At 47.4% G+C, this 15,732-nt stretch overlaps 1 protein-coding gene across 5 annotated transcripts in view; it reads left to right on the forward strand.

Moving 5' to 3' along the window:
• Positions 1-15,124, forward strand: part of ston2 (stonin 2) — a 37,716-nt gene extending 22,592 nt beyond the window's left edge. For 3 of the 5 annotated variants that reach the window (XM_042072692.1, XM_042072694.1, XM_042072696.1), the window contains 3 exons: positions 6,135-8,012; positions 10,147-10,349; positions 13,530-15,124. In XM_042072692.1, coding sequence (XP_041928626.1) covers positions 6,135-8,012; positions 10,147-10,349; positions 13,530-13,592 — 2,144 coding nt within the window. In that variant the 3' untranslated portion in view covers positions 13,593-15,124. Of the gene's footprint in view, positions 1-2,575; positions 2,810-5,006; positions 5,404-6,134; positions 8,013-10,146; positions 10,350-13,529 lie in introns of those variants that run through there. The other 2 variants (XM_042072693.1, XM_042072695.1) reach the window with 2 other exon arrangements.
• The last annotated feature ends 608 nt before the right edge of the window (positions 15,125-15,732 follow it).

Below are 15,732 nucleotides of genomic sequence, written 5' to 3' on the forward strand. Positions count from 1 at the left end.
AAGCAGGTTGGGATTCCGCAGAACGGCAGCATGGATTGCAATACAGTACGCTGCAAAGTGAGCAAACAGTAATTTTGCATAGGAACAGAGAAAGCTCAGATGGAGAGCTGAATGAGACAACTAGGAAATGATCATGTCAAAGAAGCCAACCACACTCAATGCACACAATAGAGTGTCAAGACTTGCTTTTAATGTCAGGACATGTTGCCTAAACTATACGCATTAATATTTAAAAATGAGCATGTTTATTCACTATTCAGCTATGAACCAACATGCAAATTTGCATGCTCACTATGCTCACTATGGTCTTTTTTTTAACACAATCCACCAGTGTTGCTTCTTAACAGGCAGACAAACTGAGAACATTGTGATGGGTCTCTGTGTGTGTGTGTGTGTGTGTGTGTGTGTGTGTGTGTGTGTGTGTGTGTGTGTGTGTGTGTGTGGTGGTGGTGTGTGTGTGGGTGGTGGTGGTGTTGGTGGTGTTGTGTGTGTGTGTGTGTGTGAGAAAACACCTTTCTCGGTTTCTGGGTACTGGTTTCAACCCCACCCCACACCTTCCCTCCCATTCCATGGAAAATCAGGTCAGGTGTAATCAGTATAAGTAGAAGTATATATACTCTTTTGATCCCGTGAGGGAAATTTGGTCTCTGCATTTATCCCAATCCGTGAATTAGTGAAACACACTCAGCACACAGTGAACACACAGTGAGGTGAAGCACACACTAATCCCGGCGCAGTGAGCTGCCTGCAACAACAGCGGCGCTCGGGGAGCAGTGAGGGGTTAGGTGCCTTGCTCAAGGGCACTTCAGCCGTGCCTACTGGTCGCGGTTCGAACCAGCAGCCCTCCGGTTACAAGTCCGAAGCGCTAACCAGTAGGCCGCGGCAGCCCTCCGGTTACAAGTCCGAAGCGCTAACCAGTAGGCCGCGGCAGCCCTCCGGTTACAAGTCCGAAGCGCTAACCAGTAGGCCGCGGCAGCCCTCCGGTTACAAGTCCGAAGCGCTAACCAGTAGGCCGCGGCAGCCCTCCGGTTACAAGTCCGAAGCGCTAACCAGTAGGCCGCGGCAGCCCTCCGGTTACAAGTCCGAAGCGCTAACCAGTAGGCCGCGGCAGCCCTCCGGTTACAAGTCCGAAGCGCTAACCAGTAGGCCGCGGCAGCCCTCCGGTTACAAGTCCGAAGCGCTAACCAGTAGGCCGCGGCAGCCCTCCGGTTACAAGTCCGAAGCGCTAACCAGTAGGCCGCGGCAGCCCTCCGGTTACAAGTCCGAAGCGCTAACCAGTAGGCCACGGCAGCCCTCCGGTTACAAGTCCGAAGCGCTAACCAGTAGGCCACGGCAGCCCTCCGGTTACAAGTCCGAAGCGCTAACCAGTAGGCCGCGGCTGGATGTGAATTAGGAAATGACCCTCTCTGCCACGGAGCATAAAGGAACCCTTTAGCGTGCGCTTACAGCCGTCGGCATGCATACACACGCATGCACGCTGGAGCTAAATATCCTTTCATTGGCACTTCTCCTCTTCAGGGGGACCTGGCTCCTGATTGGGGGGGTTAAGCTGATTTGGGTCCTAAATCTGTCTGAGACCCGTTGACCCCGCTGTGTTGATTGACCACATGTTTAACCCCATTAGTAGAGGCCCCCTGCTACGCTAAGCTACGTTGTGCAGAAAGAGTGAAGGAGTCCCTCATCGTGGCCCTCAGCCTCAGGCTGCGTGTGTGTGGGTGTGCTTATGTGTGTGTGTGTGTGTGTGACCCACCCACGCCATTCTTAGATGGATATGCTGGTGTTTGCAGAGTAATCTCTCTCTGAGCAGTCTCTGCCTGTCGGCCAGGGGAGGGGGGGGGGGGGTGGAGAGAGAGAGAGAGAGAGAGAGAAGCAGCGTAGAAGACAGACAGAGAGAGAAAGAGAGAGAGAGAGAGAGGTAAGAAGTGTAGAAGATAGAAAGAAAGAGAGAGAGAGAGAAGTGTAGTAGATAGAGAAACAGAGAGGAAGAGAGAGAGAAAGAGAGAGAAGGGCAGAGATAGAGAGAGAGGGAGGTTAAGACAAAGAAGAGACAGAAAGATACAGAACATGAGATATGAAAATAGACTGATAAACAGATAATGGGAGAAAGGTGAGACAGCAAAATACCTGCTGAACTGCTGAAACTGAACTGCTGAAAACACCTGTCATTGCAGTCTTTGATTTTAGTTGTGCATATGTGGACAAAATAATTATTTTGCATTCAGGATCTTTGTTCTGCTTGATGAATAAAGGTAGCCAGAGGCCACTCCTTATATTCCTCAACACTGAACCCAGTCAAATGGATACATGGACTCCATCCAGTGTAGGGGGCTATTAAATTGTTATTATTTGTTGGTCCAAGAACTCTGATGGCAATAATGACAAAATTACTGCCTTTCATGATAGCTCCAGAGTTCCAAGTGTTAATCATTCATCAAAGGGCATGTGTCATCCCTGTGTTTGGTGAAGGTGTGGCTAATATGCAAAGGGCGTTGTGTCGAGTGTTACCTACCTGCCTGAGGACTGGCCTCTTTCCTGTAACTACGGCGATCCGACCGGCAGTCAGACAGGCACCTACACGCCTCTCCTGAAGTATGTAGGCAGCAGCAAGGCTGGCAGTCACGTGGACGCTAACCGCTAATGCTAACGCCACGGATCAGAGGCCAACACGCCACTAGATTAAGCCTTCTTACTCACGCTCCCTCTCCCTCCCTCCCTCTCTCTCTCACACACACACACACACACACTCACACACATTCACTCACTCTCTGGCCGGTCTCCTGGCTTCTGGACCTCGGCTGTGGCTTCACCGGTGAGTTGAGTTTGTCCATGCGGGTGAGAGCTGTCCTTGGGTGCTGCTGGGCTGCTAGCAGTGTGTGTGTGTGGGGGGTGGGGGGAGTGCTGTCCTTGGGTGCTGCTGGGCTGCTAGCAGTGGGGGGGGGGAGCTGTCCTTGGGTGCTGCTGGGGTTGTTTTGTTTTCAAAAGAGTACCTGTTGGTGCAAGTGGCCTTTTGTCAGTGGTGTCTTGCATTTTGGTAAGTGTGTGTGTGTGAATGTGTGAATGTGTGTGTGTGTGTCTGTCACAGTCTGTGTGTGCTTATGTGTTTGCATGTCTGTGTCGGGGTGTGTGTGTGTGTGTGTGGCTATGTTAGTGTAGGTGTTCGTCTTTGTGTGTGTGTGCGTGTGTGTGTGTGTGTGTGTGTGTGTTTTCTATACTGTATAATGGGTTTATGCATCAGTAGGTCAGGTTTGTTTTACAATGCTTTAAACACCAGCAGGCACACTCAAACACACACATACACACCTAGCTTGTGATACTGTGAGGGTTGTGTCAGGGTTGTGTGTGTGTGTGTGTGTCTCTCTGTGTATGTGTGTATGTGTGTGATACTGTGAGGGTTGTGTCAGGGTTGTGTGTGTGTGTGTGTGTCTCTCTCTGTGTATGTGTGTATGTGTGTGATACTGTGAGGGTTGTGTCAGGGCTCCTGTGCCTTATTCCAACCTTAAATGGGACCTGGCTACCTTTGCCATAGTGTCACATAATGGATCATTGAGTCCATGTAGCTCTTTGAAGGTTGTGCTCATAGGTCAACGTAATGTACAGGGGGTTCTAATACACTACTACATCCAACGCTAAGCTCCCTCCCAACTGTCAAACTAATTCTACAAAGTGGAACACGAGAGGCATCTAGAGAGAGGAGAGGGAGAGACTGTGTAGTAGAGAGAAATTAGAAACTTGTCTGTGTGTGTGTGTGTGTGTTTGAGAGTGAGGTTTTACAGGCTTTCTCCTCTGTATGGTGCTGCTGATTAAGTTCCTTGTGGCCAGGCTTGGTTGTAATTCATTGTTGCTGTGGCAAGAATGCTCCGATAAGCTAGCGCTTAGCAACAGTCACTTGCCTTTCACGGGGTGCTCAGCCTTCAGCTCTCTCGTTGTAAAGATCCCCATTCCTTACCCACAAGCTCCAGCCAAACACAACTTCTGTCTGAGTCAAAGCTGAACCTTTCAAACTTTTCAAGCACTCCTGTGTTCCCTTCCTCTGAAAGAGATCTTGACAGGTTTCTCCCTTTTTGGGAAATTCAACCCCCCCCCCCCCCCCCACCCCACCCCACCCCCTCGTCCATTTTGGTTAGGTTTCGTCCTGCAACGTGAGGAAACTTGTTGTGGACGTACCTTTGACACTCTGTGGGTTTTACATGATGTGCTGAACTCCGCATTTCGTCTCCCCTCCAGGCCTTTGGTGGTCAAGGACACTCTTCTTAGTCTCCCCTACTCAGTCTTGTTACGGGAAACACAACAGCAGCTGTCTAGTGATATAGTTTAGCAGATACAGAGGAACTTTGTACTCAATAGAACAAGTATAAACATATTAGCAAAAATCTTTTATGTTTTGTTTGGAAAGTGCGAGATTCTCCCCAGATGTCACCTGCCATTGCACAGATGGTGTTGGTTTAGGTTCAGTTATATCAAGTGCACCGTCAGAGGCAGTGTGGCATTCTTTGCAGCCTGTGCTGTGTTCAGTCTTGCACAGATTGACTGCAGCACACCTAAGAAGATACCGTTAATCTTCAGCCTTAGTGAAGCACTAATTGCAAATCCCAACTGTAACTGTAACCTAGTTTTTCTTTGAAAAGAAAACACTTAACTGCATGTTCCAGTCAAAATTCAGTGGTTGTATTTTAGTATATTTATCTATACTATGAATTTAATGTTTTGATATGTGTATATGTATTCAGAGAGCAGCTGCTCTCATTGCACACTGTGTAACTCTGCTGTTGTTAGTTTGTCACAGTGTGTGTGTCTGGTTCTATGTAGAGAGAAAGAAGTTCATTTTAATTCCTTACTTCTTCAGTAGCAGAAGTGGGTTTAAGGTAGAGAGTCCTGGTGCCTAGCAACAGGTGAACCCCCCCCCCCCCCCCTTGTCTGCAATTTGGCTGCAGGCAGATGCTTTCAGAGTAGTGGCATAAAAAGGGAGACAGAGGCTGAGTTTCGCTGCATCTGAGACCAGACAAAGGCACAAGGACTCACAAAGAAGGCGATTGATGTTTGCATTTCGGGCTTTGTTTGGCTCTGACGGCGTTCAGACCTTGGGATTTGTCCGGAGTGTACTTTTCTAACACCTTTTGTTTCAGCCAGTGGATTGTTGTGGATTGTTTTAGGTCAGCCCTGAATCAAAAGAAACTCTGGGATACAAAGGGAGCTTTGGAAAAAGGGCCGTTTTTCCACTTGACATGTTGACAAACAAAAGAGCCTCATTAGACGAGACGGGGGAGGGAGGTTTGCTGCTGCGTCTCTCGGGAGCGGGCTGTGATTGTGTTACTCTAGCCAGCCACCGTGAGCGAGTATAGGTGCCCCCAATGCAGATTACGGTAGCTAAGGAAAAGGAGGATCTTGACTCAGCACTTTCTTTTGGTAATGAAACCGAATTTCTGTAGACTGTGATCACATGGTACTTGGTGTGCACTGTGTGTGTGTGTGTGTGTGTGTGTGTGTGTGTGTGTATGTGTGTGAGAGAGATAGAGAGAGAGAAAGAGAAAGAGAGAGAGAAGTAGGGAGAGTGGTGGAGGTAGCAGTGTGTGATTGTGTAAGTTTTTGGTGTGACAACCCTGTTGTTAAATGGCGATGTTTATGTCTACCCATCCTGAACTTGCTCAGGCTTGTGCGAATCACTGTCAGTAAAAGCAGTGAGTGATGTTTGGGTTTCGTGAGAATGCATGACGGCATCTTAGCCTCTTTCTCTGGAGTCTTCCTCCTTTACCCTGATTGACCTTTCTCTTCGCTCTGTCCTCGGGCTTTCATCTCAAAACGTGTTTGTAAGACCAGTCGAAACAATAAATACGGAATGAGAAACTCTGTGGTTGTGCGTGTGCCCGACAGTAACCACGGTTCACTGCAGTGACTAAAAGACACATTTCCTTTCCTCTGAGAAAGTTGTGTGTGTGTGTGTGTGTGTGTGTGTGTGTGTGTGTGTATATGTGTGTCCGAGAGTAACCACAGAACAACTAAAAGACGCAATTCCTTTGCTCTGAGAAAGTTGAGCAAGTCAAAATGCAAAACATTTACCCTCATGACTGAAACAAGCTGAAGACCTTCTAATCTTTTCAGCTATATTTAAATAACAGGGCTTGTTTATTTGTTGGCAGGTTCATCTGTCTTCCAGGAAGATGAGGGAGTAGCCATGGATTCCTTCAACTGGACATCCAACAACAAGCACACAGACAGCCAAACAAACACCAACACCCGGTTTGCCAGCTGGGTCACCTTCGACGATGACGAGGAGCCTGTGTTCCAGCCGCCGAACCGGCCGACCCAGATGAACCTGGATAACCTGAACCGCTCGGCCCTTCAGGACTCAAACAGCAACCTGATCGTGTCTCTTGACCAGAACCAGAGAAGAGACGAGCGTCATCTTCTGGACCTGACTCCGGATGGGACCAACCCGGCCTTCGTGCTGGACAGTCCGCTGATCCACAGCCCGACGAGCTACAGCAAGAAGAACCCTTTCTTCGACAAGGAGTTCTCCAACATCCAGCCCTCCTCCATCAACCCCTTCAGCTCCTTCTTCGACCAACAGGAAGTGAAACACTCGCAGAGCAATGGCTCCTTCCTGGACAGTCCCGCGTCGCTCTCCTACAGCTCGCCGTTCTTCCAGTCCACCGACTCTGACCTGCAGGGCGAGTTCGTCTTGCTGTCGTCCGCCGTGGCTGAGTCCGGCAGCAAGGACGAGGGTCTGGGTCAAGATTCCTCCAGAGACGGCCTCGACACTCTCAGGAACCTTCAGATCGCCGACCCTGACGAGTGCGGCAGTCCCACGCTGCCCGACGACTTGGCCGACGTGACGGAGGACGAGGAGGAGACGGCGTACATGCCGGGTCACATGCTCGCGCAGGACGGCTGGCCCATGCTCCTCCGCATCCCCGAGAAGAAGAACATCATGTCGTCTCGCCACTGGGGCCCCATCTTCGTCCGCTTGAGCGACTCGGGGACCCTCAAGTTCTTCTACGAGAAGGGCCTGGAGAAGCCGTTCAAAGTGTTCCAGCTGACCGCTAACCACGAGCTGTCCGAACACAAGCTGCAGAACTACGAGGAAAACGGACGCGTGCACACCCTCAGCATTGACCATGTGGTGTACAAGGAGAAGCGCAAGATCCAGCCCAAGGTGTCGGTGGTGCACCTGCCCTTTAGGGAACAGCTGGTGAAACTGGGCACCAAGAACTACGAGGACTTCCTGAGTTTCAGACACGCACTGCAGGAGCGACTAGTGGGGCTGACCACCGATGCAGGTCCTCCGAGCACGCCCGTCAGCTACTCGGACGAGGAAGTGGCGGTGGAGGTCCAAGACGAGTTCTACGGGGTGGTGGCCAAAGGGGACTGTCGGATATTGGAGCATCTGGTTCTGACCCGGGTCAACATGTTGGTCTTCGTGTCCGGTTCCCCGGCCTGCCGCTTGGGGCTCAACGACGTGCTGGTGAAGGGCAAGGAGGTGGTGTCGAGGCACGACATCATCCCCAACACCACAACGCGCTGGATACGCGTCCGAGAGTGCCAACTACATCAGTCCGTCGACCAGCAGGACTTCACCCAGTCACGTGCCATAGCGTTCAACCCTCCGATCGGGCGGCGCTTCGAACTGTTGCGTTTTCGCACGGCGTTCGCCGAGAAGACGCTGCCCTTCACGGTGCGGACGGTAGCCAGCGTCCGGGGCGCCGAGGTGGAGCTGCAGTCGTGGCTGGTGATGTCCACCGGCTTCTCCTCCAACCGGGACCCGCTCACGTTAATCCCGTGTGAGAACGTCATGATCCGCTACCCCATCCCCGAGCTCTGGGCCAAGAATTTCCGCAGGGAGAGCGTGACGGGAGAGAAGTCTCTCAAGGCTCGCTTCAACAAAGGAGCCAGCTTCGGGTCCACCAGCACGTCGGGCTCAGAACCGGCCATGCGAGTTACCTTGGGAACTGCCAAGTATGAGCAGGCCTTCTCTTCAGTGGTATGGAGGATCAGTCGTCTGCCGGACAAAAACTCAGGTATGACATCCCAGCCTGTTTACCTGTTTATCGAGCAATCGGTACCTCTTAGCACATCATTGGGAAGCTGTAGGGTAGTGCATTTCTCTGACTTTTTCAGCATTGCAACATACTGTTGTAATATTGTGTAAGAGTGCTGAAATATCACCACATCAGAAAATAAAATCCCCTGCAGGGAAAATGGACACATATCACAAAGTTTGCCCATGAACTTGCTTACAGTTGTGTTTTGACCCCCGTTTCTGATTAAAAAGTCTAGTGCTGTGTGCTGTGTTACAGTTGTGTAGGATGTGAAGTACTACTGAAGCTAGTTCTAAAGCAGTCGTATAGTATGTGAAGTACTACTGAAGCTAGTTCTAAAGCAGTCGTACTGTAGTATGTGAAGTACTACTGAAGCTAGTTCTAAAGCAGTCGTGTAGGATGTGAAGTACTACTGAAGCTAGTTCTAAAGCAGTGTTCTAAAGCAGTCTTATAGGATGTGAAGTACTACTAAAGCTAGTTCTAAAGCAGTCGTGTATGTTGTGAAGTACTACTGAAGCTAGTTCTAAAGCAGTCGTAGTTTGTGAAGTACTACTGAAGCTAGTTCTAAAGCAGTCGTGTACGTGAAGTACTACTGAAGCTAGTTCTAAAGCAGTCGTGTACGTGAAGTACTACTGAAGCTAATTCTAAAGCAGTCATATAGTATGTGAAGTACTACTGAAGCTAGTTCTAAAGCAGTCGTACTGTAGTATGTGAAGTACTACTGAAGCTAGTTCTAAAGCAGTCTTGTCCGTGAAGTACTACTGAAGCTAGTTCTAAAGCAGTCGTGTACGTGAAGTACTACTGAAGCTAGTCCTAAAGCAGTCGTGTACGTGAAGTACTACTGAAGCTAGTTCTAAAGCAGTCGTATAGTATGTGAAGTACTACTGAAGCTAGTTCTAAAGCAGTCGTACTGTAGTATGTGAAGTACTAGTGAAGCTAGTTCTAAAGCAGTCGTGTAGTATGTGAAGTACTACTGAAGCTAGTTCTAAAGCAGTTGTTTAGGATGTGAAGTACTACTGAAGCTAGTTCTAAAGCAGTCGTGTAGTATGTGAAGTACTACTGAAGCTAGTTCTAAAGCAGAGTGTTCCAGGTTTATGTAGAATGTGAAATTCCTTTAACCATCTCCTGCCTAAAAAAAGGCTTTTGTCAATAACCAGACGAGAGAGGAAATTGGCATGTGAAGGGACATCTCTCAACAAAGCTCCAGTCTAACAATGGGATGCACACTCTTTTCTCCCCACCCCAACTCTGTGTTTGCGTTTTTGGTGACCGGGACATGTGCAGTGATATGGAACGAGGCCTTTATCCGCGGGCCGCGCCGGGCTATTCTCCTCCCCTAGCGGCCGGCTGCTTTCACGTGGCCTGCGCTGGTATGTCTCTGTCAATGGGCAATAGCCCCGGGGCCTTTCAATATCGCATCGGCAGGGGTTTCCTGGCAACGCGTCTGATTGGCCGCACAAAGCTCTGGCTGTCAGCATTCATTAGGTCCGCCATGTAGCGCCTCACTTCTCCTTTTGTGGACACCGAGGCCTCCCCCCCCCCCCCCCTTCCACACACACCAAACACTACTGGGGCAATGTCGGGGGGGGGGGGGGTGTCTTTCACTCTCACTCTCTCTTTTTGTCCTTTAACTGTCTATCCGTCTCTCTCTCTCTCTCTCTCTCTCTCTCTCTCTCTCCTATGTATCTCTGTTGTTGTCTCATTGGACACATATGAGGTAATCTAATGGCCTTGACCTGGGAGTCAAGGGCAGTCACTATGATGGACTTATGCACTCATGCATGCTCACATGGACATACATATACGTACAAAAAACACACACACACACACACACACACACACACATACACACACACCACATATATATACCCACTCAGCCGTACCTGCATACACCCGCTAAACATGCAAGCACACATACTCACACTCAGACACTTTGCAGCACTTGCAGACCTTGATGTGACCTCTCACTGACTTGTGCCCTGTGTGTATGTGTGTTGTGTGTGTGTGTGTGTGTGTGTGTGTCCTGTTTGTGTATGTGTGTGTGTGTGCGCGTGCGTGCATGCGTGCGTGCATGCGTGTGTTTGTGCGTGCGTGTGTGTGTATTGCTGTGCAGCGCTGGGCCACCCTCACACATTCTTCTGCCACCTGGAGCTTGGCTCCGACTGGGAGGTGCCCCAGCACTTCCACTGCCAGATCGAGGTGGAGTTCGACATGCCGGCCACATGTGCCTCCAAGGCCACTGTACGCTCCCTGTCCATCGAGGACAAGCCCGACATCAAGAAGTGGATCACCTACAGGTCACACTTCTCCTACAAGGTAATGCTCTCTCTATGTATGTATGTGTGTGTGTGTGTGTGTGTGTGTGTGTGTGTGTGTGTGTGTGCGTGTGTGTGTGTGTGTGTGCGTGTGCATGTAGTATGTGCATATGTGCACACATGTAGTACTTGTACATAAATACATGCTTATGTGATGCCAAGTTTTTTGTTTGTGTGTGTGTGTGTGTGTGTGTGTGTGAGTTTTGCATGCCAACACACACACACAAACAATCATCACTCAGTAATGGCTGAAGTTGCAAAAGTGTGTTTTCAAAACAGAAGCTCTCATTTGGTTACATTAGAAGGGCCTAGTGACACTGGCATTTGGAAACAGGTCAGCACTTTTACCAAGGTCATGAACCGTGTGTGTGTGTGTGTGTGTGTGTGTGTGTGTGTGTGTGTATGTGTGTGTGTGTGTGTGTGTGTGTGTGTGGGTGTGTATGTGTGTGTGTGTGTGTGTGTGTGTGTGTGTGTGTGGAATGGCTCCTCACTAAGCTGCCTCCTTCGCCAGTCCAGTGTTTTTCTCTCCACTATCTAAGCATGTCATTAAGGTGTCTCTCACTGGCCTACACATACTGTAATCAACTGTTACCACAGCCTTGGCTCAACTGACAGGGGCTGTGCATGTGTGTGTGTGTGTGTGTGTGTGTGTGTGTGTGTGTGTGTGTGTGTGTGTGTGTGTGTGTGCATGCTCATATTTTCAATATGCACAGGATAGGCATGTACTGTAGGATACAATTTTAATCAATGAATGAAGTGCACCGATATCTACACATTTTTTTACGTTATTTTTTAGGTGCTGGGTATAAGGCTTAGCCGACATATGAAAAAACAAAACACTGTTCTTTAGGCTCCCAGAGTGGTTTAATAAACTACAACGTTTCCACCAGAGGTCTTCGTCGGGTATAAAGTAGATGAGTGGGTGGGGATATAAATAGACAAAAAAGTGGGCAATGCCCCCATGTCCAGCAATCAGTCAGTCCTTCCTATTAATGCATCAGACAATAGTGAGCAAATGGCCTATACGGCCTACATCAGCCCACCAAGTGTTACATTAGCATCAATTCTATCTGTTGAATAGGTCATTATACATCAGACTGAAAAATAAACCCAATCCCTCACATGTACAAGTGCCACATATAACAAGAAAAAAAGAAAGAAAAAGAAAATAAACAGAAAGAATAGAAAAGAGAGAACAAAAAGGAAAAGTAGATATGAATCCAAATACTGTAGATGTCTCCAAGTCTCCAATGTCCTGTAGCAGATGAAAGCAGAGCAAATGTGCAGTATGGCCAGTGGATAATGTTTTAACCCATGAGCGAAGACCATATATGTGTGCTGTCTATATTTTACTCATGCACACTTTTGGTTTTGTTTGTGAGCAAGTTATTCATAGAAATGTATTAGTGGACAGAAATTGAGATGATGATATGTGGCCAACATCTGTGGCGTTCCTTTTCCAAGGTGTGATGGGGATACGTGCTGTTTTTGTAGAGCTAGAGTGGGCTTTGAGAGGGAGCTGTCATTCGACTGGCGCCCTCTCCTTTAATTTAAAGCCCTTAGGTCAGTTTGAAGAAAGGCCACAGATGCCGGTGGTTAAGGGATACAGCCTTGTGTTCAATGTTGACGAGTTGGGTGATGTGGTCATTGAATGATTGACATACCACAAATGAAGATGTAAGCTTTGACAAGCTCTATAAGAAGTGTGCCTTTTTCCTGTATCTTTAGACTGCGCTTGTTAGCTAGCAACATGGCGGAGGTCTCCGGTACCGTCAACAAAGAGATTTCTCACTGACTACTGACTTTGCCTGAGACTTTTGAACAAATCCAGAATTTTAGTACAACAGGCATGAACACCAAGATAATGCAATTTGGATACTCTTTCACAAAAAGTTATGGTGGAGCAAAGGTTGCCATTCGTAGGCTAGCTTGCCTAGCTTATTTCTAGCTCTAGCTAATAGACAGCAACATTTGGTGCACAGGAGGACAGTTGGATTGCCACCTGCAAAGCTCTCTGGCAGGGAGCTCTGATTTAGTGGAGGCCTGTCATATTCACAGGCTGTCAATAGGAGTTACTGATATATTGTTAGTCTGGGCCTTTGGTGTGGATGCAGAGAGAGAAGAGAGAGAGAGAGAGAGAGAAAGGGCAGATTGCCTGTGGATCAGCCGGATGACCTCACTCTTGGTCCTCCTGACCGGGTGTCAAACGGCTACTAGCGTGTTGATCATACTGAGCCAATTAGCCTCTTAGACATCAGGCTAGCGTCTGGACACATACAGTACGGTAGATAGAGATGCTGCTGACACACTTGGATCCTGGCCACACGCATCACATTCGCTCACAGCAGGTCAGGATGAAGTCCATTCCACTGGCCACTGGTTCACACATATGTTAACAGGAGAGAGCGTGAAGATGCTTAAAAAACACCTCCCATGGGGGGCTCTGTGGTGCAATAGGCTACAGCGCCCATACCATGTACGGGTTCAAGTGCCCATGGGGACCCAGGTTCGAGTCCGGCCTGCGATCATGTCCCGATCCCACCCCATCTCTCTCTCCCACTCACTTCCTGTCTATCTTCACTGTCCTATCCGAATAAAGGCAAAAAGCCCAAAAAATATACTTAAAAAAAACAAAAAAAAAACACCTCCCACGCAGTATGAGGAGGAGCATCACAGTGGTTTACATGTGTGTTTGTGGGATGAGAGTGCCCTCTACTGACTGAACGTGGTAACTACAGGCACGTCGTTATCGGGGTACATTATGTAATGTGGCAGGGAAAGGGAGCAGTTAGAGTTCTTCTAGCCACTGATATTCAGCGGTGCATCTCCCAAAACCATAGTTGCTATTTCTCATTGCCATGCCAACCAACAAAGTTGCTAACAGGTTAGCAACTATATGGTTTTGGGAAATGCACCCCAGTTGTGTATGTCAGTTGGTTGTTCGTCCTTCTCTTCTGATTTTGGTGAGATATGTTAGATAGCAGATTTTTATTTCCCTTAATAATCAATTTGACAAATAAAATCATTGTCATTCATTCTATTTAGCCATGAGCCATATGATTGTTCAGTTGAGTTACTTTAATTATATGAATCTGTGAATTAAAATAATATGTAACCGTAAACACAGGATAAAAGAAAAAAATCACTGGCGTAAGTTTCCTTTCTAATTGCTGTCCTCCAGGTTGCCATAGAGCAGAAGGGGAGCCCTGAGGGTGACCAGCCCGGGAAGTGCGCCCATCAGTGAGGGGACCGGGACGACCCGTCGTCTCGGGTCCGCCCTGCGGGTCCGCCCTGCCCTCCCCCACGGACTCGCTCGCAAGATGCACTTTGAAGACACAGGGATGTGGCGTGACCCGGGACGAACTGCTACGATACGAACTGGAGATCCATACAGGGCCAAGGCCCAGGCAGGGGCAGGCGGGGGCATGTAAGCATGGATTGAGACGTAAACCTGGCCGGCTTGATCAACAACATGGACGCTCGAGCTTGGACACAACTCCTCAGTATCTGAGCAGCTCTGAATGGTTAACGCAGGTCTTTTCTTCCCTTATGTTTTGTTTTGAGTTTTTTATTCTTATAACCCAAATGATTAGGTGAGTCTGTGGGTGGACTCGTTGGTTATACATGAGTCTGTTTGGGTCCCTCCCTGTCCAACAGGTTTGAACATTGGAGTGATGAAATAGAGTAGTCAGTAGATAACTCAGTATTTTGACCCGCGTTTTCAGCCCACTGTGATGTATTTATGAGGTTGGCATTTGGAAAATTCAAACATTCAAGTATCAAGTATGGGTGAAAAAGTGCTCTTAATTTTAAATTTGGGGACGAGCTAGCATGGAAACAGTGATACATATGTGTTACTGTAAATAAGTATGTTTTCTTTCTGTTTTATCTGGTCTCTGGTGTTGGCTATTATCTCCTGCAAAAACTACATTACTCTTAAGCACCTTGTTTACCCATAGTCTGTGTTCTGGGTATTTATTGCTAAAACAGTGCTACAGTAATCCTGGTAAAGGATTAGTTGGGTCTCACTTGAATTTCAATTTTGGGAAAGCCTTAATATTTTAGTATGTAATTCTAAATTTTAACTTCTTTTAAAACACTTTTTTTTAATTGACAAAAATCTGAAAACACTGAAATGTCACTGATTGACATGTCTATTGGAAGAAAAACATTTAAGTGGTTACATACAAAAAGGATGCTGCTCATATTTCTGTCATCTCGTTGTTTTTGGATATAATACACCTTGAATTGACCATGTTAAAGAGCCCCGAGTGAAAAGTGATGGCGATTTAGAGAATATGAAATGGGTATTTCTGCTCGTACGTAGATGATGTTGCTACATTTCTTGTTTCACTGGGCATTTTTTAAAAACTACTGAATGGTGTTTGTACTCTAAACATTGTCTGTCTCCATGTGATATTGAGCATTTCTACTACTAACAGAAGAAACAGAGTTGCTCTGAATTTTCCAAGAAAAAAAAAAAAGTGTACAAAGTGCAAGTGGCTGTACATGTCTGACTACCCTACCATCTGTATGTGTTTTTAGATATGAAAGTAATTTATGAAACAAATGTTACCCTTATGGTACCCGTATGAATTTCATTGTCACCGTGTCATAAACGCCTATCTGTATCCTATAGATATTTTTCCCCCCAGACAATGACGTGTAAATACAGCAAATCAGATTCCAGTAAACTAGCATGAACTGACTGACTCATGGTCCATAACTATCAGAACCACATGGTTTAATAATAAATATGGTGTCTTTAGCCAAGCACCCATTTGTGTTGTGTCATATTTGAAGCTCCTGCCTGCACATGACAAATAGGCCTACGTGTAACAAATTAATATATGAAGTGTAATACATTTATGCATTTTTTGTTTAAAACAAAAGTGACATAGAAATAACGGGAAATGACAGAAACAACTGTTTTGACGTAATGTTAAAAACACGTAAGCTCTGTGTTGTCCAGATATCCACAGAAGTTAGCAAACAAAGCCACTAGCGTTGAGCCGGCTTTCTTGTAGTACCATGTTCTACCACATGTGGCCGCTTTTTTAAATATAAGGTAGGCTCCTTTAAATGAGTGAGCTCAGTCTAGAGAATTAAACATTTTTTGCTGAATGTATTTTTTAGCTTCCATACTGTTGTGCACATGATAATGTGTCTTTCTATTTTTTATGCATGGTGTGGGCTAATATCATGCCCTCTTCAGTGAGGATACTCATTCCCTGCTATCTTTGCCACTCAAGAGAGTGTAGCAGATGAGTTGAAGATGAGCTGTTTAAGAATATGTGAGTCATATTGATATGCCTGAGCACGACTGTCCGCTACTCGTCCTCGGCGATATGAACATCCACTTAGACGCCCCAGGCTCAGCAGAC

This window comes from Alosa sapidissima, chromosome 19, assembly GCF_018492685.1.
Source record: "Alosa sapidissima isolate fAloSap1 chromosome 19, fAloSap1.pri, whole genome shotgun sequence".
Taxonomy (NCBI): domain Eukaryota; kingdom Metazoa; phylum Chordata; class Actinopteri; order Clupeiformes; family Clupeidae; genus Alosa; species Alosa sapidissima.